Source organism: Solanum stenotomum, chromosome 12, assembly GCF_019186545.1.
Source record: "Solanum stenotomum isolate F172 chromosome 12, ASM1918654v1, whole genome shotgun sequence".
Classification (NCBI taxonomy): domain Eukaryota; kingdom Viridiplantae; phylum Streptophyta; class Magnoliopsida; order Solanales; family Solanaceae; genus Solanum; species Solanum stenotomum.
Window position 1 is genome coordinate 31,931,540 of NC_064293.1, and position 15,283 is coordinate 31,946,822.

A 15,283-nucleotide genomic window follows, 5' to 3' on the forward strand; every position below is an offset into this window, starting at 1 on the left:
CTATCCACTTTGTCTTTCTTGAAAATTTCTTTTATAAAAGATACTTATTTGCTTTATTTTTTGCTTTAGGCGATTAGTATTTTACTTGTGTTTAAGTATTTAAAAGTTTTAGCTCATAGTTACTTTTCAACATGATCACAATCTGCACAACTATATGCTGAGTGCCAATTAAATAGACTATCCATATTTTTTTGCATATATGCGTTGTGTTTGTTGTGCTGTTTTTGTTTATTTAGATTCATTTCGAAGTTTCCCATTTGATATGGGATGCCATGTGGTGTTGATTGCTTCATCAACTATAAGAAGATGTCAACGAGGGCACTCTAGCCACCCTCCAAATGGAAGATATTGATTTGTCAACACACTAAATTAATAATCAAACTAATAAGATATTTATTATCGGGTTTTTGGTCCTCAAAGGTTTGATATTCGGTGTAATCGATAAGTGTAGAAGTGTAACACAATTTTTTACATTTATTTCTTTTGTTTAAGATATAATTGTCCAAATTCCTTCAAAAGAACTCATACAATAAATTGCAGAAACAATATTAATTATAAGTCTTTTGTCACAATCAAATCTAAAAGAGAGAAGATAATACTAGTTTGTCGAGAAGAGAGAAGGTATCACTTTAGAGCGACTAGTTTGTGTTGCATACGATCGAAAAGTAATATGAAAATTTAGATGATAGGGTTGGTAAAATGTTATTTTCGCATATAGCCACTCAAAAATAACTTAATTATGCTCCATAACTATAGTTTGCTAATTACAATTCGTAGCTATATGTTAGAGGGAGGTGAGAGGCGAGCAAGGGAGGGCAAAGAGTGGAGAGAGACAAATTATATAGTATATCCGTCGAATTGTATATGCATATATGTCAAATAATTGTATATATGTAACTAGTATACATATGTATTTGTGTATCTAGCGAGCGAGATTGGGAGAGGGAGGAGAGAGGCGAGCGAGAGAGGAAAAAAGTGGAGAGAGACGAAATGTATATGTATATCTGTCATATAATTGTATATATGTAACTGATATACATATGTATCTGTATATCTGGCGAGCGAGATTGGAGAGGGAGGAGAGAGGCGAGCGAAAGAGGGCAGAGAGTAGAGAAAGGCTAATTGTATTTGTATATATATATATATATATATATATAAATAATTTGTATTTGTATATGTATAAGTGACGTAATTACAACTAAAATTAAGTTGCGAGCCGTAATTAATTCAAACTATAACCATGTTAGCTAATTAACTAGTATATGTTTGTAATTTTCCTTTATATTGTTAGGGTAAAACATTTATAATATAATCTTATTGGATTATAGCTTTAACAATCATAAAATTGAAAATGAACCCATAACTCACAAATCCATTAACCTAATAACCCAATAACAATAAATCAATAATTCAATTATTATTATTTAAACATCGAAAATGTAAATAAAAAAGAGAGAATAATAACGAAAACAAAAAATATTGATTTCTAATCCGTTGTTTAAAGATTGACAAAGAAGACCCCTCCAAAATCAACTGCAAAAAAAATCAACTGCAAGGACCCTATTACGAGCAGCTTTCAATATTGTGTATAAGGTAAATTTCACTTTCTTCTGGATCCTATGAATCACTCATATGTATATAATCACAAAAGTTGAATTCCATACTCCATACTGATCTTCAGCTATATTTTTTTTTTCATTTCTGAATGATGTCTCTGATTGTTGATTTAGATCCGGCATTTCGAATTTGTTGCTATAATTTTCGTTTTGTTTCTGAATTTTCTCGCGCAATAACAAGTGATGTGACATTGTGAGACAATTTATATAATAATATGCTTTTGAAAATCTCAAAGGCGATTTGAATTTTACTGGTTGTGTAAAGATCATTTTTTGTGATCTTTTATATGCCATAACCTAAACCCCTGGGTTGGTTTCATGGTGGTGTAGGTAGGTTTAAAGGCTGATTTGAAATGCGGTTGTTCTGAATTTCGAGTCATTTGTTTGCCTTTTTCTGTTATTTGTGCTTTTGGGATGAGATTATTTGTTTCAGGAGGTTGGGGTTCTTGTGATGGTAACTAAATTGTACAAATCAATATATCTCAATTACAATCTAGTGGCACTCAGTTATACAATCTTTTATTTTTTCCGCGGGAAACCTCCCATCAACATCAGGTACCGGGTGAGTCTATCCATCAAGTCTAGAACAAATGGGAGAAATCACCTAGTGTTTTTTCTAGGCAGGGATTTGAACCTGAGACCTCATGGTGTTCAACACACTTCATTGACCACTAGGTTACACCCGTGGGTGCCAGTCAGTTGTACAAATTCTATATTCATTTTGTTCAAATGGTGCTCATTTAAGACGTATTAGGGGTTCTCTTTGATCTATTTAGGTGAGAAGTTCTGTATTGATTGCAAAATGCTGAAAGGCAAAGCTTAATCTTAATATTTCTATGGATGCAAAGATCTATGGGTGGACAAAGCTTTTTAACATCTTGACAGAATGATCTAGGATGATCTAGCAAATGAATACAATATAGTAGTCGTGGTTATGCTCCTTTTTACTTATCTTGTTTTTCCGTTGTTACGTTAAAGAAAGATGAACATTTAAGAGAGAGAGAGAGAGAAAGAGGAGTGATTTTAACATTTGAAAGTGTCAGAGACTTGGACATTTGGATGCCTAGAAGAGTACTTGCAGTAGAGTTGAATTCTAATAGAATATTCAAGGTGGAGAAGAACTATCAATAATTCAGGAAATTGTAAGTTTATTCACTTACCAACGTTACCAAATTACTGAAAAACCATTTAGTAGCCTTTTAAAACAAAAATTGTTAACTACTGCCCATATCTCTTTCTTTTTTATTGGCAAAAACAAAAGATAATTTACAGAGCTGTTCCTTCAAAAGCAAATGGTTCTAGTCATCTCACTCAGTTTTCTGATCTCTTTCTTTTGAAGGAATTAGGTGCTTCATCTACTAGCTATACTTGGTTGTGCATTTTGCCCTTAAAAAGGCACTTCATAATTACCTTGGTTAGTATATGTCTTTTTTTTTATTGTCTTCTTTATGGCACTACACTCTTCTTTCTTCTAACAACTCTTAGCCTTTTAATCTTATAACGATATCTCAGTCGTTTGTCACCGTGAATGAAATGTAGCTAGTTGATTTTTGGTATCTCACAAACTGTTTTACTTGCCTTTATCTACTTATAAGGGTTGGCTGTCTTATATTAAACCAATTTGTTGATGCTCAGGAGATGATTTAGCAAGATGCTGCTTGATTCGTTCTGTAGCCTTTCGATTCTTTTACAATTCAAGTGAACTAAATTAAAAGTTTAATCAAGATGGGGTGCCTTAATCAGCAGAGTGAAGTCAATACTCCATTTTCAGAACCCAAGGATTGCACTGTAAAGCCTTCCAAAGGTGCCTTAGCATGTATGGTAAATTCAGAAATTGGTGCTGTTTTGGCTGTTATGAGGAGAAATGTAAGGTGGGGGTTCCGCTATGCTGCTGCTGATGATCAGCTAGAGCATCCTCTCATCCATTCTTTCAAGGAATTACGGAAAAGTATCTTCTCATGGCAACATCACTGGAACAGAGTTGATCCACTCCTATATCTTCAGCCTTTCTTGGATGTGATTCAATCTGACGAAACTGGTGCACCAATAACCGGTGTTGCATTGTCTTCTGTTTACAAATTCTTAACCCTTGAAATAATTGATTCATCTATCATGAATGTGGAGAAAGCTTTACATCAGATAGTTGAGACTGTGACAAGTTGCCGCTTTGAAGTGACTGATCCTGCCTCCGAGGAAGTGGTGCTTATGAAGATACTTCAGGTTCTTTTGGCTTGCATGAAAAGTAAGGCATCAGCAAATTTAAGTAATCATCACGTGTGCAACATTGTAAACACTTGCTTTCGGCTTGTTCATCAAGCTAGTGCCAAAAGTGAACTGCTGCAGAGAATAGCAAGACACACAATGCATGAATTGGTGAGACATATTTTCTCTCACCTGCCTAACATTGTCAGCAAAACGCATGAATTTGATCAGCAAAGCAGATTGTGTGCTGACTCAGAGGTAATTGGGACTCTCGATTTATATTGTTACATTTACTTTTATGATCTTTTTTATGTTTCTTTTGAATGAGATCATAGCTGCATGTGCTAGTGATTCTTGGCAAGAAATGACTTGTTAAATGTTCAGTTGAAATTGAAAAATAAATATTAGAATTGAAAATTGGCCTTTTGAGTTGAGCCTATGGTGATCCTTACTCAAACCTTGTTAACTTTTGCTCTCATTCATAATTGGTTGGAGCTTGCATGTGGCTTACCCTCAGCTCATAGATGAATTTGGGGCTAGGCCAAATACTGAAATCTGATATAGTTCAAAGTACTCAATATTTTTGCCATAATCTTGTCTAAATCTGAACTTTCTGATGTAATTGCTTTATTGAACTTGCAAAATTGTGGTTTCCTTAAGGGATAAACTTTGTTCATATAAACAATGTCTCTAGAACATGGAGAAGTGCTGGTAACCCAGTTTGACCAGATAACTGTTCAAGAAGTCCTTGAATGACATCACTTGTCTCTTGTAATTTTAGAATTTTAGTTTTTGACTGACCATGTGGAATATTTTTACTCCTTTAATGGTTAGTTCAGAGTCCATTATTGTTGTCATGAAGTAGTTAGCCTGTCAAGGATTGTTAGCTTGATGGGGATTGGATTTATAGATGATAGGAATGTACAACAACTGATGCACCCTTTAGTCATATTCGATTTACTTATTTATCTAAAAAAATGTCCTAAACTAGTTATTACAGAATGATCATTCAATGACATCTAAAAATTGGAACTCCGATATTAATTAGGCATCATTCCCCCCTATCTAATGTCTACCAATCTACGGGTTTCTCACTTAATTATACTCTTTCACCTTTCTTGGTATCCTTGATAATTTATGTTGCTTCTTTGATAAATGATGATGAAGAAGAACACACTGTAAAAACTCAGATGTACTGGATAGTTGCTGATAAATGTTCAGGAAATTGAAAAATTAAGCAAGCCTAATCACCTCCCAGTCATTGAAATTCCTTCTAAATCTTTATGCTCCAAATACCATTACGTCTGCTATCAGCCAAAAAAGTTGTTAACTACCAAAGTAAATAATCTGGAATCAATTCCTTCAAGGAGTCATTACCCACCCAGTTGTCCAACCAAAGTGAGATATTATTTTCATTTCTAGACCTGAACAGGGAAATTTTTTTCCCCTCAAGGATACATGCATATAGTGATTTGCGATAAAAAAATTTCCTCCTATTTAGTTGTTTTGACTTTTGATACAGGACTAAAGAGATCCCGAAGAGTTATTTCTTTGCTATTTATATCTATTTATTTTAGCCTTTAATTGAAGCATAATTTAGTATGCACAAAATGGAAGAAACACAAGACACATATTTATATTGCATAGCTTTGACCCTTAAATCACTAAAAGTGGAGGCCAGTATCCCCTGTTTATCGTCACTTACTTTTGTGCAGGCAGGCGAAAAACAACATGACAATGGTTGTGTTAGTGCAGAATCCACTGGTAAGTCAGCATCAGCTGCAGTTCCTTCCAATGCATCAGACAAGAGGGATGAAACAATGGATGAGAAAACTCAAAAGGAGGAGATTGCTAGTAATGGAGAAAACTCTATGATGGATCCATATGGGGTCCCCTGCATGGTGGAGATATTTCATTTCCTGTGTTCTCTTCTGAATGTGATGGAGTCCATTGAAATTGGTTCTAGATCAAACCCTATAGCATATGATGAAGATGTTCCCTTGTTTGCACTGGGGTTAATTAATTCAGCCATAGAAGTAAGTGGTACTTCATCTGGAAATCATCCTGAGTTATTGGCTTTGATACAGAAAGACTTGTTCCACAATCTGATGCGTTTTGGCTTGTCTATGAGTCCTTTAATTCTTTCAACAGTTTGTAGCATTGTTCTAAATTTGTATCATCATATGCGTATTAAGTTAAAGCTACAGCTTGAAACTTTCTTCTCTGGTGTGTTACTGAGGATTGCCCAAAGCAAGCACGGATCTTCTTATCAACAACAAGAGGTTGCCATAGAAACTCTTGTTGACTTCTGCAGGCAGCCCATGTTCATGCCTGAGATGTATGCAAATTTTGATTGTGACATATCTTGCAGCAATGTATTTGAAGACCTTGCAAACCTGTTATCCAAGAGTTCCTTTCCGGTCAACATCCCACTATCAGCTTTAAATACGCTTGCCTTGGATGGTCTAATTGCCATGATGCAGGGAATGGCCGAGAGAATAAGCCAGGATTCATTTGTTTCTGAGCAAGCTTCAATAGATCTGGGTGAATATAGATCGTTTTGGACAGAGATATGCAAGGACTACAGTGATCCTAATCATTGGGTTCCATTTCTTCGTAAGATGAAGGTCATAAAGAGGAAATTGTTGATTGGAGTTGATCACTTTAACCGAGATCCAAAAAAGGGTATGGAATTTCTCCAAGGAGTGCATTTGTTACCTGAGAAACGTGACCCAAAAAGTGTAGCATGCTTTTTCAGGTATATGACTGGCTTAGATAAGAATCTTATCGGGGATTTCCTAGGAAGTCATGAAGACTTCTATATTGAAGTGCTTCACGAATTTGCAGGAACATTTGATTTTCGGGACATGAACTTAGACATAGCCTTGCGAATCTTTTTAGAAACCTTCAGATTGCCTGGGGAGTCTCAGAAAATACAGAGGGTGCTTGAGGCATTTGCTGAGAGATATTATGAGCAGTCGCAAAATATTCTGGCTGACAAAGATGCTGCACTATTGTTGTCATATTCAATTATTATGCTCAATACAGATCAACACAATGCCCAGGTAAAAAAGAAGATGACGGAGGAAGATTTCATCCGGAACAACCGGAGGATAAATGGAGGAAATGACCTCCCTCGGGAATTTTTGTCCGAGCTTTACCACTCCATCTGTGAGGATGAGATCCGAATTACCCCAGATCGAGGTGCTGGTATTCCAATGCTGGCACCAAGCCATTGGATTGGTCTAGTTCATAAATCAAGGCAAACTTCCCCATATATTATCTGTGATCCTGGTCCATATCTTGATTATGATATGTTTGCTATGTTGTCTGGTCCTGCAATTGCTTCCATCTCTGTGGTTTTTGATAATGTGGAGCAAGAGGATGTTTGGGAAACATGTATCAATGGATTCCTTGCCATTGCCAAAATTGCAGCTGCCTATAGCTTCGATGATGTGTTAAATGATTTGGTAGTATCTCTTTGCAAGTTCACTACCCTTTTGCTTCCATCTTATGTTGATGAATTTCCTGTTGCATTTGCGGAAGATGGTAAAGCTAGATTGGCCACATTAGCAGTCTTCACAGTAGCAAACGAATATGGAGACCACATTCGCTCTGGTTGGAAGAACATCCTAGACTGCATTTTGAGTTTGCACAAATTGGGCCTTCTCCCCACACGTCTCTTTAGTGATGCTGCTGATGACTTAGAGTTTACTGCTGATGCAGACCCTAGGAGACCTACTTCACTTTCTCTATCACCATCTCATTTTCCTTCATTGGCTCCATCAAGGAAATCATCTGGCTTAATGGGGGTGTTTAGCCAACTATTATATCTTGATGAAGAACCTGCGCCACAGCCAACTGAACAACAGCTTGCCGCACGTCAGCAGACTCTTCAGACAATTCAGAGTTGTCACATTGATAGCATCTTTGCCGAGAGTAAATTTTTGCAAGCTGAGTCCCTGTTACAGCTTGTTCGGGCCCTTGTGTTGGCTGCAGGCAAGCCTCGCAAAAGAAATAATTCTCTGGAAGACGAAGAGACTGCAGTATTTTGTCTAGAGTTGCTTATTGCTATCACAATAAATAACCGTGACAGAATAATGCTTCTTTGGCAGGTCGTCTATGATCACATAGCAAGTGTTGTCCATTTAACAACAATGCCATCTACTTTGGTAGAGAAGGCTGTGTTTGGTCTGCTTCGCATATGCCAAAGGTTACTTCCATACAAGGAAAATCTCACAGATGAGCTTCTCAAGTCTCTGCAACTTATCTTAAAGCTTGATGCTCGGGTTGCTGATGCATTTCTTGAACAGATAACCCGGGAGGTTATGCACCTTGTCAAAGCAAATGCTATGCAGATACGATCTCATATAGGCTGGCGGACAATCATATCGCTGCTTTCTTTTACTGCTCGGCATCCTGAAGCATCTGAAACAGGTTTTGATACGCTAGCATTCATCATGGCAGATGGGGCCCACCTCTTGCCTGCTAACTATGTCCTCTGTTTGAATGTGGCGGTGCAGTTTGCTGATTCTCATGTTGGGAATGTTGATCAATCTGTGAGATCTTTAGATCTGATGGCTGGATCACTTATCTCTCTTATTAGATGGTCTCACCAGGCGAAGGAAGCACTTGGGCAGGAGGCTGCTGTAAAAATGACCCAGGATATAACAGAAATGTGGCTCAGGCTGATACAGGGACTGCGGAAATTTTGTAAAGACCGGAGAGAAGAGGTAAGGGATCATGCCATCTTGATGCTGCAGAGGTGCTTGACTGGAGTTGATGGGATCCATATCCCAGAAGATTTGTGGTTGCAATGTTTTGATCAGGTGATATTTACATTACTGGATGAATTACTCAATCTTGCCCAGCCGAGCTTTGTGAAGGATTATAGGAGCACTGAAGGAGCAATAGTTTTGGCACTGAAGCTCATGTTCAAAATGTTTTTACAGTCTTTGAATCATCTCTCCCAGTCGACATCCTTCTGCAAACTATGGTTAGGGGTATTGAGTCTAACAGAGAGATGCATGAAGGTGAAATTTAAAGGGAAACTGAGTGAGAAGATCCCTGAACTCATTTCCGAGCTCCTAAAGAACACTCTACTTGTCATGAAAACAAGTGGAATTCTGGGGCCAAGTAATCCTGTAGGAGGGGACAGTTTCTGGAAGTCAACATGGTTGCATGTCCACAAAATATGCCCATCTCTTCAGACAGAAATCTTTCCCACAAACGAAGCAGAGCAGTCGGAAAAACAGCATATAGCAGGCTGTAGTCCTCTGGCAGAGGGAAATGTTATCATCTCATCTGGTAATAGCACAGCTTGAAGATAAAGTTCCCATCGGACAGGTCTTTGTACAGTGAAAGTGACATATTCTTTGTCAGCACAATCATTAGCGTAAGCAGATGATGGGTTTTGCAGCTGAGAGCCAGTTAAGCTTTATAGAAGCAGCATTTGGGAGCTGAGGAGCAAATCTGAATTCAGCTTCTTCGCGGTATGATTTAGTTTACAGGTTGTGATATCTTTATTTCCACTCTTCAAAAAGGCATATATTTGCAGCCTTGTTGGCTGTTGATCGAAGATTTAAAAGAAGGGGTTACTTTGATGAAATTTTGCACCGTCATCGCGGTTCCTGTACACACTCAAGTCTGATAGTAGTTAACCATTTTGTCTGTACAATACTAGCATACTAGTACAAAATATTTCCAGGATTACTTGGCCCCAGGTTGATACACAGTTTTCTTGAAATCGTGTTAGTATGAAATATTTCCCATCAGGTTGATACACAGTTTTCTTGAAATAATAATGTTGCGATTAACTAATAGCAAGTTTCATCTCCAATGTTGATTAGTCTTACTATTTTTTTCAAGTTTTATTCTTACTTGGGAAAATCAGTTAACATAAATAAGACATCATATTACTAAATATACATATACTTTTACTTGTTCACTAAAATAAATAAAAGATTAATTTACAAAATATAATTGATTTGTACAAAGCACGTGTTGTACAAATAAGCTTATAACATATGGGAGGATTGTATACATATAAGCAACGGAATAGATACTGGGGTCAACAAATATATATATTATAGGTTCACTGTGCAAAACTATGAGTTCGGAGTCAAAAGGGGAAAAAAATTGAGTGAAATTTCCGGACAATTAAAAATAAGATTGGAATTAAATATTTAAACGGAAGGATGATGCCGTAAAAATTAATGGAGAATGACGCAGTGCCCCTAAGGCACAAGGAGACCTGCTACTTGTAAGTCGTAGGGCTGCTTGTAAGTCACAGGTCAACCTGCGCCTTGTAAGGCGCATGGGAAGGTGTGCCTTACTGTTCAGTATTTAAAAAAAATAAAATTTAGTCACTTTGTAAAAAAAAATAAAATGTTTAGTCTTTAGTGGTGTGAAAATTACTCAAGTTTAAATTTGGAGCTTATTGATTAGTATTATTACTATTTTCCAAAATGTAGATTAATCATCAAGTTTCTTTAATTGAAACGCTTTGAAATAATTGGTTTTATATAATTCACAATGTTTTTCAAGTTATTTTAAAATGTCACTTTTTATGATTTTTAACTAATAATCATAATTTTTTTTTGTTTCACTCAAATATTTTGTTAATTAGTATAAATTAGTTAGAAGATTATATTTTTGAATTAATTAGTTTATAATTATTTTATTTCATTAAGATTAAGAAGCTTATTTAAATCCTAGCCGAATTAGTAAATTTGGTTACGTTCTTAATTAGAATTGACCGTAATTGAAACTGGTGAGGTCATGTCCTAATTTAAAATCTAACCCCTTTTATCGTAAATTTAACTATTTTGTTACCTCAATTTAAACCCAATTTATTTTCGTTTATATAATAAGAAAAAGAGTAAATTATAGGTTTAGCAAACATAAAAATCATACTTGTATGTTATAGCTATAGTTTGCATAATTGCACTCTATAACAAACTTTATGTTTGCTATGACTATTAATATGTATATTTCGGCATACTTATACAAAATAATCAATTGTATAAGTATATATTTGGAATCTGTATACAAATAAGATTTTTTTTTTTTAATAATCTGTGTTTGTATAAAGCGGGAAAGAGAAAAGACAAAAGAGAACTGGGCAGGAGAAGATTTGTATTGTATAAGAGTAAATTTTAGGTTTAGCAAATATAAAAATCATATTTGTATGCTATAGCTATATTTGTATAATTGCGCTTCATAACAAACTTTATGTTTGCTATGACTATTAATCTGTATATTTCGGTATACATATACATAAAAAATATGTATTTGGGTCTATTTGTATATTTCAGTATACAAATGGGTCCTGCATTTGTATATTTCAGTATACAAATGAGTTCTGCATTTGTATATTTCGATCTATTTGTATATTTTGGTATATAAATGGATGTTGCATTTGTATATTTTGATTTATTTGTATATTTCGGTATACAAATAGAATGACAAAAAACATGAAATGTTTGCTGCGAAATACAAATAAAGAAACTATGGCTATAACATTTAATTTGAATTAATAGTTTGCTATTTCATACAATTTTACCAATGTATAATTATAAGTGTATAGGACAAAAAGATATGTATTTGTATATACAGTTTTCTCTCTCTTTATATAAACACAAACACAAACACAATTTATACATTTCATATAAAGTGAGAGAGGCGAGAGAGAGAGAGAGTGACAAGCGAGATCGAGAGAGTGGCGAGCGAGATATCTGGGGAGAGAGGCGAACGAAAAGATATGTATTTGTATTTGTATATACAGTTTTCTCTCGCTTTATACAAATACAAACATAATTTATACATTTGTGTTTGTATAAAGTGAGAGAGGCGAGCGAGATCAGGAGAGTGGCAAGTGAGATATCTAGGGAGAGAGGCGAATGTCAAAGTGTTTACTACGGATTAAAATTAAAAAAAACTGTGATTATATATCATTTAATTTTAATTAGTAGTTTGTTATTTTATACAATTTTCATTAAGAAAAATTATGAAGAGTGCAAAGGAAGAATGGATCCAAAAAGACAATTTTCCTAAGAAAGTCGCAAGGCCCAATATTAGTTGAGAACATGATCAAAATGGTCCTTAATGTATGGGCTTTGATTCCATTTGGTCCTTAATGTATGAACTTGATGGAAATGGTCCTTTATGTATCATAAATTGTGATCAATTTGATCCTTAACCCTAAATTTTAATGGCAGCGATTATTTAAAAAAAAATTAACTAATATCGCTACACGTGGAGCGATTTCCCATTATTTTTTAAGCAGTCCTCGCCTCGAGAATATTTAATAAAAAAAAATTTAAACTTTTTTAAGAAAATGGCTGCTATAGTAGCTATTTCTATTTTTTAAACGTTGTTGGGGCAGCGTTGTTAAAAAAAAAATTCACAACAACGATTTTAAAGAAAAAAGATTTTTTTTTTGGACCGGCAGCGATTTTTATGTTTTTATAGGAGTAACAACGTCAATTTTGTCAGAAGAAAATCGCTCCGTCACGAGCGATTTTGCCCTTTTGGTTAAAAAAAAATTGATGTGCCATTTTGGAATTTTTGGAAACAGGGAAAGGAAAGTCTTGAACGAGCGCATCTTTTACATATTCCGTGTATTTTGATGGCAAAATAAAATACAATATTAATTTTAGGGTTAAGGACTAAATTGATCACAATTTATGATACATAAAGGACCATTTCCATCAAGTCCATACATTAAGGACCAAATGGAATCAAAGCCATACATTAAGGACCATTTTGATCATTTTCTCAATATTAGTTAGATGCATCAGATGTCGGTCCATAATAAGAGAATTTTACTCCCGCTCTTTTGTGTCTGTCGAACGAACAAATGGCAACTGTCAATAAAATAATGGCTCTTTTGTGTCTGTGTCGCTCCTCGCTCTTCTCTTCTTCACTACCCTCTTCTCAAGGCGATGAAGATGGCTCTTTCTCTCTTCTGCAAAACCTTCAATTATTCTAAATAGTGAATTTCCCAATTCCCTTTTCAATTTTACTTGTTCTTGGATAAAAGAAATCAATTTTTTTTGTATGTGTATGCAGCAGACAAAGGTGAAGATGACAGTGTCGAGAATATAATTGCTGAGAAACAAGAAAGAGGTGGTTGTGAGGCAAATGAGGAGAGACAAACATTCGTATGCTTCTTGAATCCCGTCCGGATGCCACTGCTACTCGTATTCAGGTACTTTTTCCTCTGACTTAGGGGTTGGAGGATTAGTTGATTGCTTGATTAATTGAACCTCGAAACCAACTCGTAGGAATGTGTAATTTAGTATATCATGCCTGGGATCATTTATCTTGAAACACATAATTTTGCTTTGCTTCAAGAAGCGCAATTGCTCATTGTCACAACAACCGTGATATGAAGGTTTGCAATTGCTGATTGGAAAATCTATTGTGAAAATTATTATCTATCTTATTCTTTTAACTATTGTTCCGTATTCCCCAGCCTAAAAATTTGTGTATTTTAACCTCTGACTTAGGGCACTTCTTCCCATTTTCGTATTTAACCTCTGATAACTTAGGGTTGGAGGCATATTTTATTGATTGATTAATTTAATAATTTATATGTAACCTCGAAATCAACTTGTAGGAATGAGAAATTTGGTATATCATGCATGGTGGTTAGCTCTCTCCTGTTAGTGCTTAGAATTTTAGTAATGAAACACTTATGGACTCACTGTCACAGCAATACCACCGAGATTTGAAGGCTTGCAATTGCTGATTGGAAAATCTGTTGCAAAAATTATTATCTATCTTAAATTGTTCCTTGTTCCCCAGCCTGAAAATCTGCTTCTGGATTTCCAAGGGAACGTAAAAGTTTCTGACTTAAGGCATTTACTTCTAATCTCTAACAGGGAGTCAGGGCTGACTATACCACTTGTGGGACTCTAATTATGTTGCACCTGAGAGGTAAGATGCATATGTAGTTCGAATCATTCAGTTACTTCTTAATAGTTCTTAAGAGTGCATTCTTCTTGTTTTGTACATGCAACCTGTCATCATTTGATTGGCCTGCTATTCCCTAAAACCCTTTTCTCATTTAAACTTTAGATTGTGAACTAAGAGGCAAATATGTACTTTTACGTTTGTAGTCTTGGTTTAGTAATTAGTTGTTGTTATAAGGAATCTTATTTTCCTTAAGTAGCTATATTATTTTCCCATTCCTGATGTCCTCCACATTAATAGCACAGTCTGTATTTATTATATCTGCAAAGCTTGAATCAGAAAGAAGCTAAGCAGAGGGGTGGTTGTCTTCATTTTAATTCATTGATCCTTTTTACCTAGCATGATCAGTTGGCTTTTGATTAGTCATCGAACTGAAAATATGATTTTTTTTAGTTTGATTGCTCAATATAGACTAAAATCCTTCCAAATTTCTCGGATTGGTTGTAAAGATACTTTTTACGGTAATCATTTTAAATGTGAGAAATGCGTTAAGCATGTCTTCTGCTCGTTCCTTGATTTTGGAAGTGTTCCTTTTATCATCTCCATTTTCTTGATTGATCCTTTTTACCTAGCATGATAAGTTGGTCCATCCATCATTAGAACTAAAAACATGATTTTTTTAGAGTTTGATTGCTCAACATGGATTAAAATCCTTCAAAATTTCCCGGATTGGTCATTTAAAATGTGAATGCCTTGTCTTCTGCTCCTTCCTTGCTATTGTTGAATATAATTCCTTTTCTCATCTCCTTTTTCTTGATTAATTTGTGAAACTTCAGCATAACTTGTGTCCTTTTAGTATATAGTGATTTATACTCAGAACCATGTACATGCAGAGAAGATCAAGATTGATGGGATAAAACGAGACCCTTGGTTCGTTCCTTTTCATTCCCTTTATTGTAAAAGGTTGGAGAGACTTCATTAGGTAAGAAACACAATATTTGATGATTACTCTACCCCAACTCAGTTTTTTTGTGTCTTCTTTTTGTTAAAATATATAAATTTGTTTAAGTGCATTTTTCTGATTGTGTTTTTTTAAAGGCGAGCGGAGCAGGGGTCTCGAGGTGGACGAAGCGGGGGGGGGGGGGGGNACGCCTCGAGGCCGCCAGGGCAAGGGGTCTTTGGTGCACGACGCATTGAGGTGGGGGCGGGGCCTCGGGGAATGACCGTGTCTCGAGGCGAAGGGGGCGGGGCCTCAGGGTATGACAGTGCCTCGAAAAGGCGAAAAGGGGGGACTCGAGGCACGATGGTGCCTCAAGACGAGATGGGATGTGGCCTCGGGGTACGATGGTACCTCGAGGAGAGGGGTTCGGGCCTCAGGAAATGAAGGTGCCTCGAGGTGAGGGGGTGGGGTCTCGGGGCACAATTGTGCCTCGAGGAGAATGGGCTGGGCCTTCGGGGAACCACGGTTCCTTGATACGGGCGGGGGTGGGGGCTCGAGGAACAACGGTGCCTTAAGGCAAAAGGGATGGGCCCTCGGGGTACGATGG

The 15,283-nt window shown here is 36.1% G+C and overlaps 1 protein-coding gene across 2 annotated transcripts; it reads left to right on the top strand.

The window, feature by feature from the left end:
- The first annotated feature begins 1,510 nt into the window (after positions 1 to 1,510).
- Positions 1,511 to 9,562, top strand: LOC125847055 (ARF guanine-nucleotide exchange factor GNOM-like). 2 transcript variants are annotated; one of them, XM_049526757.1, is made up of 3 exons: positions 1,511 to 1,593; positions 3,252 to 4,076; positions 5,534 to 9,562. In XM_049526757.1, the coding sequence occupies exons 2-3, from the start codon at positions 3,342 to 3,344 to the stop codon at positions 9,140 to 9,142; spliced, it is 4,344 nt and encodes a 1,447-aa protein (XP_049382714.1). In that variant the 5' UTR covers positions 1,511 to 1,593; positions 3,252 to 3,341; the 3' UTR covers positions 9,143 to 9,562. The 2 variants fall into 2 exon arrangements, with proteins under 2 accessions (XP_049382714.1, XP_049382715.1); XM_049526758.1 differs by lacking the exon at positions 1,511 to 1,593 and adding an exon at positions 2,620 to 2,758.
- Positions 9,563 to 15,283: the final 5,721 nt, after the last annotated feature.

What these genes read in the sequence shown, in the direction of transcription:
- LOC125847055 (XM_049526757.1), top strand. Translation starts at nt 3,342, where the DNA reads ATGGGGTGCCTTAATCAGCAGAGTGAAGTCAATACTCCATTTTCAGAA. An exon ending in GATTGTGTGCTGACTCAGAG is followed by an intron (nt 4,077 to 5,533) that starts GTAATTGGGACT and finishes ACTTTTGTGCAG; the next exon opens with GCAGGCGAAAAACAACATGA.